Genomic DNA, 19417 nt, shown 5'->3' with positions numbered 1-19417 from the left:
TCCATCAAAGCTATTTATATTCTTAATTCATTATGCCATGGATTCACACCATGTGGCAACGATGTGAATTTTTGCATCAGTGAGAATTTTATTGTCTTCTAATTTTTATTGAAATTCTGCTAAGAAATCTGATCTTTATCTGATCTCTAAAGGCTTGATAATGGCAGTCCCTCCTGCTTGTACAAATGAGGTGGAATTTCACCTCAGCAGCTTTATTTCTAATCACTGTTTCTTGAAGACTTCTGATGCACTCACTAGGCTCATCATAACCACTAAGACTGAAAGATTAGCACTTACCCTCTTCATTTCCTGAAACAATTGAATATATAATTGTCTGGTTCAAGGCAGCTGCTGTAACAACAGTGACCACAGTTCCTTTCGGTGCACTTTCACTCACTGGTGGGGGTCTGCAGAATAGAACAAAATTATTTGTGTTATCTTCCAGTTGCCTGAACAGCAGATTACTGAAACTTACTCCTCAGGTTAGCAGTTTCATCCATCTATTAGGCTGCCAAAGTGAGATATCTGTTATTACAAAAAGGCATATTAAAAAGGCAAACATTTAGCCTTCACCTCTGCAAATTCAAAAACCAGCAAGAAGTCTAACTGACAAGAGGTGACAATATAAAGATACAACGGTTCTTTGACACAAGAAATGGAAAAGCAGGGAATATTTTGTTGAAAACAACAGAAACATAAGAGCCACCATAGACTGATAAATTGCGAGTAAAATGTAGAATATAATAGCTCTTTTATGATACCCCTACTACTAAAAAGCCTCAGTAATCTCTCAGAAATGCATGCAAGAAAAATCGTTCATGGTTAAACCTTTATCACTGAAACAGTAAGCACTTTAAAGCTACCTCCAAATTTCTACTCTTCAGAAAGACACAAAAATTCTCCTGCCAATCAATTTCAGTACCAAAAGTCAGGATGCTTTCCAGGAAATCAGCTGCAACCCAAGTAGACAAATACATCTTTTAAGCATTCACAAAACTGTTTCCAATTCACTGAGCACCAGTTTGTGTAATGAAAAATAAAAATCACACTATTAACACATTGGTATCTCATGTCCTTTGCACCCTACAAACACTGAAAACTGAGCATCACATATTCAGCACAGTTTCATCATGTATAAATAATGGATTTCCTCCTGAAACACAGCAAAAAAATTACTTCACTCCTTTTCTTTTATTGTTCAAGTGCTACCTCCTTGGAAAACGTAATGAGTAACATTTTGAGATGCTGTTTCTTCAAGGAAACTGTAACTACTCCAGAATGAACAAAGAGTCTGTGCTGATTTACTTAAAAAAAATGCAAACAAGAAGAAGTGAGACTCTCGAGCTAATCTCAAGTAAAATGTTCAGATTGTCATCACAGCAAATATAGGCTGAATTCACGCTTTAAACTATTCATGCTAGTGAACAAATAAATTCAAAAGGAAAGTTTTGCACTCATTTATAAACGTAAATGTATCTTTATTGAAACTAACATAGAGATACTTTTAATTTAAAAAAAATATGCTAATTAGGTATATAATAAAATAAGACAGCTGAGGATATGTTCAGATAGGCCCTTAAGTAGGAGTAGAGTTTAAGGAGTATTTCAGATTTGCACCGGTCTTCAAAATTCTGGACAGAATCTACATCTGCTTTCATTTCAGAGAATATTTTATGACTTTCTTTTTTTGTCTTCCAGGTATTTTTCAAATACTCCACCTCATACCCCATTTTCCCATTCTAAGGGCAGAAAGCTGGAATCCTGGGTTACAATCCTGTTGAACCCGAGAGACCATCACACACCAAGAGACCAACAGTCTGCCCTTGACCTGTCTTCCATCTTTGTGATGAATATTGGTTTGAACGTCCTAGAAAAAGTTCTAGAGAATAACACTTATCTACATATATGGATATGGATGAATATGGATATATGGAATTAAGTTAAAAAATTCAACTGGTAAATTATTCATTATTGGTTAAAAAAAAAAGAAAGAAAAGAAAAAGACACCTGAGTAGTTTGTAGAATGGTGCCTGCTACACAACCTCTTGCTCTGGAGGTGATGGACTTTCCTTTATACTTTGTGCCTCTCTGTAGCAACTGCTGCAGAACACTAGTCAGAAGCTTACCTATACTTTCGCCTCTTCCCTTGAGCTGCTATTCAGACTACCTTCACCCCAATCTTAGATTCTCTGACTATATATAATATTATATATTATGTTTTTTTTCTTCTGAAGACATATAATTTGAACAAAATAACTCATAACTGTTTATACACAAACCCCACATTTAATCTAAAGCACACTTTCAGTATATTCCTTTAATGGAAATGGCTTTGAAACTTCTCTCACATATCTGAATTCAATGAATTGATAAATCCATATCAATTAGCAAGTAGCTTTTGTGTTTGCTAGGGGAGGCTATAGAGGGAGTGGACAGAAAATTGCCAGAGTGATTGTATTGATTTAATTTCCCTGATTTAACTAAGGTGATCAGGTTCAATGAGAGCAGTGCATCACCTGATGGATGATCATGCTGGACAGCTGGTCTCTTAAGAACATTTTGCTGAATTGTAGAGAAGTGAACATCAAAAGACAAGGGTATTCAGCTGACAATAATATTGTTCTTTATCCTGTACTATAAGCTGTAGAAAGCTTTCTTTGAGGTAAGTTCATTATTTTCCAGTTTTTGAAGGACTAAGATGTACAACAGTGGTGTCTTTGTTTGCTCTTGGTTTTTTTTTGGATTTTTTTTATGTTATTGGTAGACCTACTATATGAAGCTGTTTTACGGGACAAGCAAGGGCAATTTTATACAATATTTTTGCATTGGATGATAAAGATTTCTGTTTGTTGTTTTTTTTTGTGAGAAAATGTGAAGCTAGCAAAGCAGTGCAATCCAGTCCAAACCACCCAGAGAAGACTTAGAAAACTGATAACATAGTAAAAGGGAAGGGTACTGCTATGACTTCAACACATGATTAAGATTCAGAGCATCTGAAGGTATTTTTGTCCAATAATGTTTGCAATACCTTATTGAGCCTCTGACTAGAACTGCCAATATAGTCATTACCCTGCCAGTCACAGGCTCTAACTGTACCTAACAGTACATTTCTGTCACCATCACTGCACTGGATTGGTACACCACTGCCTTACAGTGATTAATCTCAAATCTTACTTAATCTTACTGATTAATCTCAAATATTTTAAATGAAACTGTTACTTTCTGCTCTTCTGAACAAAATACCTTCTCAAATATGTGATTTCTAATATTCCTCCCCAATACTTACATGCATGACTATCCACATGCATACAATCACAGAATGCAAGGAAGTCCTGTGCATTAACATGGTAATCCACTTGCATCCCATAAATCTTTGGGTGAAATGGGATATAAACAGCAACTAACACACACTACCACATTGCCACATTACACACCCCACATGGCCACCTCAGCTGCAACTCAGTCTACCTATAATCTTAATCTTTCTTCCTGAATGCTTTCTTTTGCACAGCCATTTTACACAATCACAAAATATATTTTTGGACCAGTATTTAGTCCATCCACATGCCATTTCCAGCAATGTGCAATTTCAGCTGGTCAGTCTTCACTTTAATGTCTTTACAGAAACAGTAACCAGTATCTTGTCAGCATACAAGATAGAATGGATTCCAGGAGAGGCCCCCATTGCTGCAGTGCAACAAACCCCCTGTAGGATTCCTGGACTCACTGAAACTGCCCAAATCCTTCCTGACAACCTGTGGTGAGAAAAGAGGGCATGAAAGCAGCAAAGCATAAAAAAGGGCTTTGTGCCATGCTGAAATAAGGTTGGTAACTGATGGCCTCAGATTTGGGAAGAACGAAAGAATTTTAAACTAACAAAATAGATGTTCAATAGTAAGTCTTCTGCCTCACTCTTCTGATTTGGTTACCCCTGCACAAATTTAAGATTTGTTTGTATTTCTTTGAGGCCTCTACTGCATTACTTACTCTGCTTTACTATGAAACCATGCCACAAAATGTGCTTGCCCATTAAGAAAAACAAAAAGCAACCCTGAACTAGAAGTACAAAGGGACTAAACGTCATTATTTATACACAAGAAACACTGAAAAGAGATACAAATTGAAAAATTACAACAATTTTTAATTTGCTATGTCTCAATTATGTGTATCTTGATCAGAGGAGGAAATGTAGACAGAACGTGTGTCATATACATTGCAGAGCATAACTATTAACATCTGAAGTTGAATTTTAAGTTTTCCTTTTCTGCTTCTTTTTTCTCCTTCCTAAGCACATCAGACCCTCGTCAGTTTTTCAATTTGCCTGATATCCAATATGCTTTAAATTCACCATGAAACTTTTCCATCTCCAAAGCATGAACATGAGATTGAATAAAAAATTAAATTTTAAACCAGCAAAGCCAATAATAAATTGGTTTAGTACTGAAGTTTAATAGCGTGATGTGCATGTACTCTGTATTAGAGATTTCAGATGACAGTATATTGTGGATTATACTACCACTCATGGAGGTCCACAAACATACCTCAGAATTTAAGTCCTTTTGTTTGCTTGTTTATTTAATTATACTGCTAAAATTCTTAGCTCAACTTGATTAAAATGCCATCTGGACTTCCCCTGGTAAAACCATCTCCCTACCTTCTCTCACATTACAGCTTCTTAAAGCATTTTGGCCTTTCAAGTCTCAAAGGCATTTTACCTGAAACTATTCCATGCTCTTCTACCTGAAACATGTTTCTGAGCAGCATACCCATTCCTGCACAGACACTTTTCATCTGACACCTCATGGGAAGTGATTTCACTTGTTTTTTTTTTTCTGTCTGATGCTTTGCATTAAAAGAAGATACATAAGCCATTCAACCCAACTGAATTCATGTATTTTTATGGAGAAAAGTCAAGTGTAGACAGAGGCATACAGTGTCTAAAGTGAGGCAAGCTAACAATGAAGTTATATGGAAACTAAAATAGCTAGTTAAATCTTTACAAACAGAAACACTTAAGTTGGTCTGGATACGCAGCTGAGATTTAAAATTGTGTAAAAAAGTACAAGTTTCTAACTGGTGCAGCAAAACAAATAGTAAAGAAACAAGAAAGCAAGATGTAAACATCATGATGGCAATTCTTTTAAAACTTTCACCAATGCATTTGGCTTCCTGTCCATGTTCAAAAAAAGAAGTACCTAGACACATAGGACAATAAACCCCCATGGCTAGGAGGCTAATAGTGCAACTGTAACAATCTGAACACTTTAGCAGAGACAGTGATTTTTTTTTTCCCTCTGGAAAAGAGTATTTTCTTCTTAATTAGATGTATTTTTCAAGCAGTTTATCTTCAAAATGTCCTGAAAAGGGTCATGTATTCCTTACTGCCCTTAATACCATTACTTGCTGTCTTAATTCTCAGATTGGTTCAAGACATTCTGACCTTTTCATGATATTTATCTCTAAAACAGACGACAAGGGAATCTGGATACAGTTATAGTGAAGCCCTGTCATAACCTAGTGTCTTTTAAACCAAATGTCAAACTTTGTTCCTGTGAACTCTTCGTCATGAGGCATAATATGTTTGTGTTATCCCACCAATCTTCCTAAATTAAAGCTAAGGACATAAAGACATGAAAATTTCTGTCAAGATTACTACAGAAGCAAAAAAGAAAAAAAAGAAAATCTCATCAAGCACAATGTAGGACAGTTACATACTTGAATTTGTCAGCCAGACCGATACCAACAGGATCAGTTCTAAGATCAAGGACAATGCTGTGGCTTTGTTCTCTCATAATACACTGCTGAAAGCCAATACAGTTTAATACTACAGATGTGAATATTCCGTATTCACATTCCCACAGTGACTTAGTTCTACATTTCATTAAAATGCAACATGGTGTTGAAAGCTCTGACCCTCATCCTCACCAAGCACAGCTAAGCAGATTTCCTACATGGATCTGGACCCTGTGTTTACTTTTTCTGGTATAACCAGGTAATATGCAACTGATTAATTTCACCATAATATTTCATTGGAAAAAAAATTACTTAAAATGAGAGTTTCCTTTTCATTTCGTAAAAAGAAGTTTTTAATAAAATGCAACATAGCACTACCAAAACAAGGAAAAACAGGGAAAAAAGAATGATCTTTCTAGTACACTTCTGCTAACTAGCTCACTAATTTTTCAGTGGCAAACCACCATTCAGTATCTGCTGTAGAAATAATTTCCTAATTTTTATAACCTGATGCAAAGTGTGCTTTCTTATATTTATTACAAACCAAGTACTAGAACACCACTGTAAAATAGCAATTCCAAAGGCAAAGTCATACATATTTTGCTAAAGCCAAGCTTCCATTGACATCTGAGACAAGTTAGAAATGTATGTCGGAGCCTATGCATCACTCCCCGGCTTCAGTTTGAGGAAAACTTTGGCTATTTCCCTCTCACCTCAAAAGTGCTTTATAAAAAATGTCACCAGTGGTATTTCACTCATTTTCAGGATTTTAATTAATAAAATGTAAATGTAAATTCTGTTATGGGAAAGGTGACAAAGCAGTGGTAAGATTTGGGTATCTTGGGAAAAGGATCACCCAAATGGATGCTCTATATCTTTCATTATCAAACAAACTACTTTTGAGAGACAAAACTAAAACCCCAAGCATTCCTGTTACAAGGGGGAAAAGATCTCCTAACTGAGCACTACTTAAAATGGCAGTGAACTGTAACAGGGAGGAAAAAATGAGACCTTAACTGAACAGAGGCTTAAAGAACTACAGCTCACGAGCAGCCTCATGAAAAACCAACTGCATCTAAGCAGAAGTTTATATAATGCCACTTCAGCACATGGTTTCATTTAGGAAATATTTTGATTCCCTGAATAATGTTCTTACTTACAGAAAGCAAGGTATGAATTCCCAAATTACTTCTCAAAGCAAAATGTTAGAGAAAAAAGTAAATCAGTCAGAGAATAGCTTTGGAAATCTCACTGTTGCAAACAACCCCAAAAATATGCCCTTCCCCTCCAAATCCCTGATATGTATGGGTTGGGTTTTTTTCTCCTGTTCTGCTCTTTATTTGAACAAAGGATATCCTCAGCTGCAGTCCTCTTTTCTGACCAGAACTTATGACTCCTTACTTTTTTAAAATTTGTATCGATGATTCTGTTCCTTTCCCTGGAATAACCAATTTCTATTAATACTTGTCTTTATCTCTCATACACTGTAAATAAAGCTGACCTAAGTAGTAGGATACTCATTACAAGAAAAGCACAGCTCTTTCTCTAAGACCTCAGACATGCATGACATTGTGAGTGGTGTTCTGGCACCTTTTTAAAGGAGGCACCAAATGAGAGAGATCTAAAGCATGAAATGCTACCTTATTTATACCCTCAATGCCACTGTGCAGGATTCCCCATTTCCTATTTCACAATGAGAATAACTATTTGACTATAAATAACTTTTAACAGCAGTAAACCAGACAACTGGAAAATGACTCTTTAAATAAAACTTCCAACTGACTCCTGATATCCCTCCATAATTTTGTTTTTTGAAATCCTATGATACATAGCCATTTGCTTGGACAGTCTCTGTGTGTAGTACAGAAAGACATAATTAAGTGGAAAATATTACATTGAGTATTCTACTGCAGGAAGTCCACATGACACAAAATCTCCTTTTTTAACCAGAACACATTTTCACAGCAGTGCTGTTACTCAGAGAACTAAAATGCCACACTACATTTACATCAATAGCCTCAAATTCTTAACACATAAACTGGAACCAAACTTCAGATTACAGGTGGACACATCTTTTTCAAACAGGCTGGGGACCTATACTGCAATACTAACAGAAGCTAAAAGTTTCCAGTATTTTCCTTTTTTCTGCTATGAAATCGCTGAACACCTGTTTAATGTGCCCACAGGCAATAATTAGGAACCAATGACGGTGCTTTTGGTTAACATTTCCTGCTGCAGCAGTACACTGCTATTAGCAATGACCTTCTAGTCGCGGAGGATGTGATGCTTATTAATTAACAAAACAAGAAAAAGATCCCAAGTCCCTTTGAACTTTTACTTTCTAAAAATGAGAACATATTCATAAAGAGAACAGGCTTGCTAAAAAAAAACCCTTAAGCTTTATATTCATCTGAGGTTCACTTCACATGTGGTGTTCATTGTTTCATAGCACCGCTAATTAGGATCTGTTAATTAAGAACTGAAAGTGCTGCCATTTCTTGTTTGGAAGAAATGGAAACTTCAGGATCAATTACTTGCTCAGACAAAAGGTTATCTAGGTGGAGCCATCACGACAATAAAATAATAGGCTGGGAAAAGAGGACTAAAAGCAGCTGATTTGATTTTCCCAAGCAAGTGGGCAATGATTCTAGAATGGTTAGAGTTGGAAGGGACCTTAAAGGTCATCTAGTTCTAACCCTCCTGCCACAGCAGGGACACCTTCCACTAGGCCCAGTTGCTCAAAGCCCTGCCAAACCTGGCCTTAACCCCTTCTAGGGATGGGTCAGCCACAGCTTCTCTGTTGCACTGCCTCACCACCTTCATACTAAAGAATTTATTCTTAATGTCTATTCTAAATCTATCCTGTTTCAGTTTAAAACCTTCCCCCCTTTTGCTATCACTATGTGCCCTTGTAAAAAGTCTTTTTCCATATTTCCTGTAGGTCCCCAAAGGTACCCGTTTGCTGAAAGGTCTCCCCAAAGCCTTCTCTTTTTCTGGCTGAACAAGCCCATTCTCTCAGCCTGGCTTTGTAGGAGAAGCGCCCTAACCCTCTGATCGTCTTTGTGGCCCTCCTCTGGACTCACTCAAGCAGATCCACATCAGTCTTGTGTTGGGGCCCCAGAGCTGTATGCAGCACTGCCAGTGGGGTATCACAAGAGTGCAGTAGAGGGGGAGAATCACCTCCCTCAATTTGCTGGCCACAGTGCTCGTGGTGCAGCCCAGGATACGGTTGGCTTTCTGGGCTGCAAGCACACACACTGCTGGCTCATGCTGAGCTTCTCATCAACCAACACCCCCAAGTCCTTCTCCTCAGGACTGCTCTCAATCCAGCCTCTGTGCAGCCCGTGGCTATGCTTGGGATTGCCTTGACCTAAGTGCAGGACCTTGCACTTGGCCTTGTTAAAATTCATGAGACTTGCATGGGCCCACCTCTGGAGCCTGTCAAAGCAATCCCTTCCCTCCAGTATGTTAACCGCACCACACAGCTTGGTGTCATCAGCAGATTTGCTGGGGGTGCACTTGATCTCACTATGTCACCGACAAAGTTGTTGAACAGTGCCAGATCCAATACCTGAACCCAGAGGAACATCATTTGTCACCAGTCTTCACTTGGACATTGAGCCATTGACCACAACTCTCTGAGTGTGATCATCCAACCAGTTCCATATCCACTGAGTGGCTCATCCATCAAATCCATGCCTCCCCAATTTAGAGGCAAGGGTACCATGCAGGATAATGTCAAATGCCTTGTACAAGTCCAGGTAGATGATGCCAGCTGCTCTTCCCTTATCTACCAATTCTGTGGCCCCATCATAGAAAGTCACCAGACCTGGCAGGCACAATTTGCTACCAGCAAAGCCATGCTGGCCTGTCACCAATCACCCTCTTACTGTCCAGTGGCCTAGCACAACTTAGCACAGGAAGATCTGCTCCGTGATCTTGCTTCAAGCACCAAGGTGAAACAGACGTGCCTGTAGCTCCCTGGGTCTTCCTTTTTTCCCTTTGTAAAAATGAAGGTTATATTTCCCCTTTTCCAGTCAGCAGGAATTTCACCAGACTAACACAACCTTTCACGTATGATGGATAATGGCTTGGCAACTATACCTGCCAGCTCCCCCAGCACCTGTGGATATATCTTGTCAGTGCCATGGACTTGTGCACTTTCAGATTCCTCAGATGACCTTGAACCTGATCTCCTCATACAGCAGGCACCATTTTATTTCCCCAGTCCCTGCTTTTGCCTTCTGTGACTTAGTGTAGCTAGAGCTCTTGCTGGTAAAGATTGAGGCAAAAAAGTCATTGAGTACATCAGCCTTCTTCATGTCCTGGGTGACCAGGTCTCCCACCTCCTTCTGGAGAGGGCCCATATTTTCCCTTGTCTTCCTTTCAAGCCCACTGTACCTATGGAAAATTTTCTTGTTGCCCATAAAGTCTTTGGCCAGACTGAGTTCTGTCAGGGCTTTAGTTTTTCTAACTTAATCTCTGACTGCTCTGACTATTTCTCTATATTCCTCTCAGGCTATGCTGTTTCCACCTGCTGCAGGCCTCCTTTTTATGCTGGAATTTGCTTAGGAGCAACTTGGCCATTCACGAAGGCCTCCTGGCATTCCTGCCTGGTCCTTGAAAATTACTCAATTTTCTTAGGCTCTTCTTCCTTCCAAGGAAGCCAAAGATGTGGCTGTTTCACCAGCACTAAGTAGAATGAGATCAAAATCGGCATTAAAAACCTTACTAAAATGTGCAAATGGCCACAGCCTGGTTTGGGCAGCAATGCAGAAATCTCACATGCCATTTCCTGGCACCACTATCTTCATGACCTTGTTATACCCAGCAACCTCGGGCCCTTGCTCTCCAGCCTGTCAGTGTCACTGGAGAGAAGCACTGGAAGTAGCAGCTCAGGCCTTGTCCGTACACTGCTGCTAACCACCCCATGCATCAGGTTCAGCACTTGTGCCTCCCTTTGCTGTCAGTGATATGGAGAACCAGCAAAATCTGACTGCCAATCATTCTGCAGGGAGATGCAATGAGAACAGCAGCAGCAGCAGCAGTGTCCTTCCTGGGCAGTAAAAGGTAGGCTCAGAGGTGGACTAGCCATCTACAGTTAAATGTCTGCCTGCTACAGACCTTTGTTTATTTTTGATTTTTGCCTCTTCACACTTTGCAGTTTTGTGGAATAAGCAAATAATGCTTGAAAATGGCCATGTGCAATGAGCACTAGGAATGCATCATCTGGCCCTTGTTAACTATGCTACTGCTTCTGCCCCTGGGGTGGCATCTCCACAAACTGCTTGACCAGATCAAGCAGATCTGCTTAGCTGATGCTGCTCTGCTTCTAACAGGATTTGAGTGTACAGGGGAAAATGTGCTAAAGCATGCTGCACCCAGGATGTGGGGATGCTTGGCATTGACTTGCTAGTTCCCACGAAAGGGGTTACTTTAGTGTCATCTATCTTAGTCATTAGGAAGGAAATATATTTTATCACTTCTCATAAAGCAACTGCTCCATGTTGTATTTTATGGTTCTCAGAGCTCTTAGGCTCCCTTTGCTGTTTTTTATATGTATAGAGCAGCAGCATTTAGAAGTCTCCAGTATAATTTACAATCCAAACAAGGATGGTGAGGGGAAAAAGAGAGTAATTAATTTACCCCAAATTATGGAATAATGCAGAAGGAGATTAGTGACTAAAATTGAAATCTTCAACGCTCATCTACTTGACTGCTGCCTTGTGTGGAAGTCACTTTAAGACACAAATAATAAATCAAAGCCTCTGTTAGCGTGAGCAGGACTCCAAGCAGAGACCCAAATGCACTGGTGTACTTCTGACATCAGAGACTTGCCAGACCAACAGCTCAAGGCAGAGTTATACTTTTATCTCCCTATCTGCCTAACGAGGCTATGCCTTTTTGACCATGCCATCTGGTCCCCTCTCTCCTATTTTTTTTGGTATTTATTTCTGATTTGGAATACATGCTGCAACTGCACAGGCAGCTTTATTCTGTAAAACTGTTCAACTGTGACCTTTCTCTGAATACACAGAAATGAAGTTTGTAAAACAGCTATAAAATGGTCCTGGAATCATCCAGATTATGATAATTACGCAAGCAAAGATCAGTACTAATACACTCTAAAGCCACTAATTCCCAATCCTTTAAAAATTCTTGTATCCGCACCCAGTGGTTTATCATTTGGCAAGCAGCACTATTACTCTGTACTGACATTTACCCTAAAGATATACCACGTCAAATGAAAAACAAGGTTATATGAAACCTGCCAGCTTCAGGCTGCATCATTGTCAAGAAACCAAACATGAAGTGCAGTTTGCAGAGTGTGACAATCCCTGAAAATCTTAGGAATCAAAACTAGTCCTGCTCCAAAATGTTTGAGGGAAGTTTCAGAACTGAACCAGAAAGTTATGAGGTGTTTTTCATTTGTTTTCTGACACTGAAGAACATTAGTGAATGCCTTTGCTGTCTCCAAAGATTTAGGGAGTTTTTTTGCAATGATGTGCATCAAGGAATTTGCCAAGAATGGAATAGCACTATTTCTTTGGAAAGAGAAACTAGCCTATTCAGCTAATCCTGATGAATTTGCATGGAAGAGAAGATAACATGGGTTATTCAGTAGTCATCTAAGAGTATTATGGGACATGAGCCACTTATTTCTGCAAGCTTTCTTCACTGCAGGGAGATAAAAGTTTTATCCTACCCTAGGATAAAACTGAAGCTCAAGGTGGCCTCAGGAAGCGTGAGCTCAGTTCATTGTTCAGAAGGCAATGCAAACTTTGCCTCTGCTCCTGAACCTGCAAGTTGCTTCTTGCAATCCTGCAAACAAAAACATTGTGTTGGCTGACATAACTGCAAGATACGTCTTCTACACTGGAGAGGTGGATCATAAAATGCTCCAAGTACTTCTGAGGCATGGGCAGTCTAGAACTGAGGCTGCACGATAGCCTCTTCCAAAATACTGTTGGGGATCACATTTGTCATCAGATAAGATTCAAAGACAAGCTCCTTAAAGGTGAAGGCCATTTGGAATAAAGTTATAAAAGAAAAAGGCAACTAAGTGCATTACTAAATATGCCTCTAGCAGGGAAGAGTCTTCTTTAGTGGTTTCAAACCTCTGTCTGACTCCTGGGGCTAGATAAATTAGCTTTTGTAATTTACCCAAAATGTAGAGTACCATGGAAAGGTCCCATAGTACCACATTTTCATATCCTTTGTTAAATGTAGCTACACATTTTATTTTTTTTTCCTCACAGCTATGCATATTGGACCAGTTCACCTTTGTCTTATAAATAGTAGCCCAGAAGCTAAGACTATTACAGAAAGGCTTTAAATATTATACAGAAATTGATTCACTGACATATATGAAATTATAGTAACCAATGGAAACATTTTCAAAGGACTACCTTTTGATACATTACTTGAACTACATTTAAATTATGCCTCTCAAGAAAAATCCTTCCTCAAAATATTATAATTTGCACTATCATTAAATGCAAAGTTTATAATTTTGCACTATTCCTTCAGATTTCATATTTGTTTCATGATTTATTATGACATTAGTAGAGGACTAATAGTATTTTGCTATTTTATTTTTTTTAATATGTTGCTTCAAAATGTTAATATTTTAATCATGAGGAAAAATAGCATGAATATAATGATTTTTTTGTCTGAACTCCTTAAGACAGCTCAGCAAGCCTTCTCATTAAGGTCTGCTGAAGCCAATAGTATTATATTCAATTTCTGTTTTCTAATTTTCTGCAGTAGTTTGCTTTGAAAATATACTATTTTGAAAATCCTGCTATATTCTGATACTGATAATGCCACTGCATTGGAATCAAGAGCACATATTGCAGCAAGGCTGCAACTTCTTAATATCAGGAGCTGGTTGCATTGATCATATCACTTCCTACTATTATATAGACGTCAAACCATCTATGAACACACTCTCTGTAACAAAATTTAACAAAATAATCATATTTTGCACTACTTTTTTAAACTTAATTTTAAGAAAATGGAATTGATTTTATTAAATTGCCAGAGGATAAATTTTATCAAATCATGAAGCTGCAGTAATAACTATCATCTTCCCTTCTAATGTCTAAGAGTCTGAATTATCTCATATCCCACATAAACAGTTTACAGAATCAAAACACACTCAAATATGACTGACATTTTTAACATCTTCTGAGACGATAATTTCAAACAAAACTTTCCTCACTGTCATTGTCACCTAAAGTCCAGATCTTTTCAGTTGGAGACAACCTGTTAAGACAGTAAAATTGCCACTATCTAATATGATTAGGGAATGTGTGGCTGCAAAATAACTCGTGGGTAAGAGAAAGAAGAGCTCTCAAGTATTTTGCCACCCTCACTTTGTCAAACAGGAGTGCTGCAAAGAAGTCTTGCATGTAATTTTACACAGTCATGCTTCTGCTGGATTCCATTGCTGACTGCTCTCTCCTCAGGGCAGCACCCAATTTATTTCGTGGAGAATAATTCATATCAGTAAATATGTTATCACTTCTAAGTACATAAGGGTTTTGGTAATTTTGTTCAAACCTTATTTTTGTGTCTTATTCTTTTCCATGAGCCAAAATGAACAGCAGAAGGTACAAAAGTTCAGGTGAATGCAAGGGAAGCACTTCCACACCGACCATACGGTATTTTTGCATCCCATATATCTTAGAATAGCATTCAAACAGGAACTTATTTCAACTTAAAAAAAACCCAAAACAGTTGTAATGTGAATGAATAAATGCTTTACCTGTATTCATCCTGTGTAAAACGTGGAATTACTGAAGGCTGCAGTACAGAAATTTCTACAGTGGTGGTGTTGAACTTCACAGGATCTCCATCATCGTATGCAATGACCACTAGCTATAAACAATATAGAAAATCACTCTCTTACTATAGGCATGAATACTTTTTATATTGACTTGCAACAATACTTCTCAGATTTTCAGTTTAAAAAGTCAGATGTGATTTTCTTTCACTGCAAATCATACACTGCATAAGAACAAAACATAAGCAAAAGCCACCCAAAAGCTGAACCAGCTGCTAGAAATGTACACAGCAAGCTGGAATTAAAATACAACAGTCTTGTAAAAATACCTCTCCAAAACACATCACCAACCTCAAGTACATTTTTCAGGGGATTTCCTTCACATTTAACCACAGACTGTCTTCACTCAGAACTCCAGAATCAATTTCACCTTCTTTAATGGTATATAATTCTGTTCTACATTTATGCTTTTTTTTTTTTTACTGAAAAACCACCGTATCTTCCAATAAACAGAAAAAGTGTTTCTGACATCAATGTCAAAAACCAAGGTTTGATATTAAAACAAAAAAAAAATAACATTACCTCCCCCCCTAAAAAAATCCTCTTAAGAAAAGTGATCCTTCTTCTGGCTTTTGCTGGGATAATTTTCTTCCTTGTAGCTGGTACAGTGCTGTGTTTTGGCTTTAGTCTGAGAATAAGGCTGATAACACTCCTATGTTTTAATTTTTGCTGAGTAATGCTTACCCTGATCAAGGACTTTTCAGTCTCTCACACTCTGCTTCATGAGTGGAGGCACACAGACAGAACAGCAGACTCAAACTAGCTAAAGGGATATTCCATACCACAGGACATCATGCTTGGTATATAAACTGGGAGGAGTTGCCTGGGAGCCATCAGTCACTGCTTGGGGATGGGCCGAACATCAGTCAGTGGGTAGTGAGCAACCATACTGCACATCACTTATGTTTCCTGAATTTTTATTTCTCCTTCTTTTTGGGTTCCCTATTATTATTCTTATATTTATTGTTATGATTTTTATGATTATTATATTTTATTTCATCCCACCAGCAAGTAGGCTGGGAGTGCAGAAGAAGGTGGGAGGGGGACAGCTGGGACAGCTGACCCCAACTGATCAAAGGGATATTCCATGCCAAATGGCATCATGCTCAGCATATAAACCCAGGGGGAGAAGGAGGAAGGTGGGGACACACACAGATTGAGATGGATGGTGTTTGTCTTCCCAAGTAACTGTTACACATGATGGAGCCATTCTTTCCTGGAGATGGCTCAACACATACCTGTTAATGGGAAGGAGTGAATGAATGCCTTGTTTTGCTTTGTTTGCATGCACAGCTTTTGCTTTCCCTATTAAACTGTCTTCATCTTAACACACAAGTTTTCCCATTTTCACTTTTCAGATTCTCTCCCCAATTCCGCTGGGGAGTAAGCAAATAGATGTGTGGTGCTTTGTTGTCATCTGGGTTTAAAGTATGACACCTGTACATGTCAATTTTAATTTTTAACTACCTCTTCCACTTAAGGATTTAAAGGGGGATATCTGTCACAATGATTTTGATTAAAATCATAACTTAGTCCATACTATTTACACTTGAGACTCTTCAGGAAGGATAACAACACAATAGTAATTTTAATCTCCTTAAAGACAGAAGACTTGTGAACAGGAAGTACCGAACTATCCACTGTACTATAAATTTACAAGATATCCGTTATTCTTAAGAAGTTCTCACAAAATTGCTATGATGACAGCCCTGTTGAAAACAAACTGATCAGCAAGGTAACTTTCAAAAGATGAGATTGCCTCCCTGTTTCTTCCATCCTCCTAACAGTAGCAATCACATCCATTCAAAATGTTTCTGAAATTAAAAAAGCACAGAACATGTGCCAGGAAGAAATTAAGAAAGTAAAGAAATGAACAAAATCAAAATTTCACATCTTTCTATGCAATATAAAACAACATGGAGAAACACAAAGATAGAAGGAATTCTATCAAATACAGGCAACATTTACTAACAACAAACAGCTATATGAGTTCATACCTTAAACACTGTACTTGGCTCTTCATTTAGGTTTACTCGGGTTACTACACGTCCTGAGTTTTCCTCCACGTCAAATATGCTAGCACTGTAAGGAAACTGGACAACATCTACTTTGTATCGGACTCTACTTGCTGGTGTGCCCTGTAAGGCAAGAACAAAGCAACTTACATATTTTTATATTTTTACACATCTCATTAAGTTAGTAAAGGATTAAAAAGCAACACTGGTAACCAGATCATCATGAGCAAAACTTTCTGTTTGTCTTACTTATAACTGGATTTGTTACTGAGCATGCCCTCTGTTTCCACCCAAAATACCTTACATTGACATCTGAGAGGTCCAGTAAGAAAATGACCACAGGTTTGGAAAGAAGAGAGTTGAAAAATGCATTTAGTTAAATACAGGTAGAAGCAGTAACCTGCTTTATAACTACTGCAATTTTTAAATAACAGAAGACAGGCACAGCTTAAGGTTGGTTAATATACCTTTCAAAAATGCTACTGTTATAAACCTTCTTTGAAGTTCAAGAAACTTGTAAATATTCTAAAAACTTTAACACTTGTCCAGCTTGTCCTGAAGGTTACGGTTTCTTGTCGCTGAAGATGGAAAAATGTCAGACTATAGTTCTGCATACAAGACAGTCTATGCGACATTAGCACATTTCTCTTTTAGAGGAAATGAAATTAAGACACTAGGTTGCCTGGGCAAACTCACCATGAAGCTTAAATGGACTTTTTTACATGCCAAAACTGAACATAATATTCAGCCTCACCAGTGCTGAGGACAGGAAGACAATCCTTCCTTAGTACTGCTGGCCACATTATTTCTGACATGAGCCAGGGTTCTGGGGTGCTTCTTGGCTGTGTACACTGCTCATACTCAGACAGCTGTTGACCAACACCCGTAGGTCCTTTTCCACCAAGCAGCTTTCCAGCCACTCGTCCCAAGCCTGTAGCATTGTATGGGGTGGTTGTGATCCATATGCAGAACATTTTGCCTTCTTGAATCTCATACAGTTGGCTTTGGCTTTTTGACTCAGCCTGTCCAGGTCCTTCTGTAGATCCTTCCTACTTTCAAGCAGATCAGTACTCCCACCCTACTTGGTGTCATCTGCAAACTTACTGACAGTCCACTCGATCCCCTCATCCAGTTCATTGATAAAGATATTAACCAGAAGTGGCTCCAGTACTGAGCCCTGAGGGAAACCACTACTGACCAGATGCCAACTGGATTTAATTCCATTCACCACCACTCTTGGGTCTCAGCCACCCAGCTGGTTTTTCACTCCATTAAGAGCACACCCAACCAAGCAATGAACAGCCAGTTTCTCCAAGAGAATGCTGTGAGAAATGGTGCCAAAGGCTGTTTCAACCACAATAATCCTTGCATCTTTGCTGCTGTCTGGATCAGCATCCTGTATCTCCACCAAGATGGCAGACCAAAGGACATCACTAGCACTCTGACCCTCAAACACTGGTATGCTTCCACCAGGCTTACTTCTACCAATCTGGTTTTATCTCTATCCCCAATCAAATATCATTTAAAGCTCTTTCAACGAGCCCTGCCAACTCATGTGCAAAGATCCTTTTCCCCCTTTGAGACAGGTGTACCACATCTGTTGCCAGCAGACCTCATGTTGTGCAAACTGACCCATGTCCATGACCCCCAAAATTCTGCCCATGACACAGGCCTGGAGCCCGGTTTTGATCTGCTGGCTCTTCATGTTTTTTCCCTCTCTCATCATTCGCTGCAAACGGAAGGATAGAGGAGAAACTACTTGTGCTCCTGATCCCTTAACCAGTCATCACAATGCCCTGAAGTCTCTCTTGATGACACTAGGCACTTCTGGCGGCAATAACCCAAACTCTTTTCCTACTAGATGAGCTGTACTATGCACAGGATACAGAGAATGTCTGGGAGACATTAATTTTTAACAGGTTACCTTCAGCTAGTGTCCTTTCACTAGAATTGATAGTAATCTACTGTTTTCAAAGGTTAAAAGGTGACATAACAGCAGCTTACAAAAGCAGTGAAGCCAGTATGAATATAAACTATATATTAAAGAACTGTAAGAGAAAGTTATCAAAGAAGGGCTTTAAAGCAAAGAAAGAGGTTTTTTTTTACACACTGATGTCTGAATAATTATTTTTCACTAAACAAAAGTCTGTATTACCTGGATGTGTAGACATTTGTGATATTTCACAAAATGTAAACAATGTGGGAGTAGATTCGTAGAAGCACTAAGAAACTTGGGGTCTATCAACATAATTTCACTTTCTTAATGTCTCTGAATCTAGACCTCAAATGAGGTTTTAACCTTGACATTATATCTAAACAGACAAAATATGAGAGCCTACAGTTTCATTAATAGTGAATCAATAATTTTCTTCTGCATTTAATGATGTGATATAAAGCAGCTTTGTTGTTATGGAGGATCTATTCAATGTACTATGTCAGCTACCAACTACTAAGAAACAGGAAATTTACTTTTGTAAATAGCAAGAGAAACAGCTGCAGAAGTGGTTTAAGCTCACTGTATCATATCAACATTTTGTTGATACAACAAAAACGCACTGAAATACAGTCAAAATGTGTGATCTAAACTAAAAGCTTTACTGGAATGGATTTAGTACAAGCATTTTACATCATGCAACCGAATGTTACAGAGCTGTGTAACATGTCAGATTTTGCCACATTAACTTCTGATGTGTAGTAGGACTATTCAATGAGGAAACCATACTTGAATGAGAGAAAAGTGACTGATTATTAAAGAATATTTATTAAAATTTAAATTTTTAAGTCACTTGCAAGAATTTTATAGCTGCTATAAGGCCAAGTC

At 38.4% G+C, this 19417-nt stretch overlaps 1 protein-coding gene across 3 annotated transcripts in view; it reads right to left on the bottom strand.

The window, feature by feature from the left end:
* Positions 1-19417, bottom strand: part of PCDH15 (protocadherin related 15) — a 353847-nt gene that overhangs the window by 82295 nt on the left and 252135 nt on the right. For all 3 annotated transcript variants that reach the window (XM_013130209.3, XM_013130207.2, XM_013130208.2), the window contains exons 21-23: positions 16579-16719; positions 14504-14616; positions 298-407 (exon numbers count right to left, since the gene is read on the bottom strand). In XM_013130209.3, coding sequence (XP_012985663.2) covers positions 298-407; positions 14504-14616; positions 16579-16719 — 364 coding nt within the window. The remainder of the gene's footprint in view (positions 1-297; positions 408-14503; positions 14617-16578; positions 16720-19417) is intronic.

This window comes from Melopsittacus undulatus, chromosome 4 (assembly GCF_012275295.1).
Source record: "Melopsittacus undulatus isolate bMelUnd1 chromosome 4, bMelUnd1.mat.Z, whole genome shotgun sequence".
Taxonomy (NCBI): domain Eukaryota; kingdom Metazoa; phylum Chordata; class Aves; order Psittaciformes; family Psittaculidae; genus Melopsittacus; species Melopsittacus undulatus.
The sequence above is the reverse complement of the archived record's forward strand: the minus strand, read 5'-3'. Positions and strand labels throughout refer to the sequence as shown.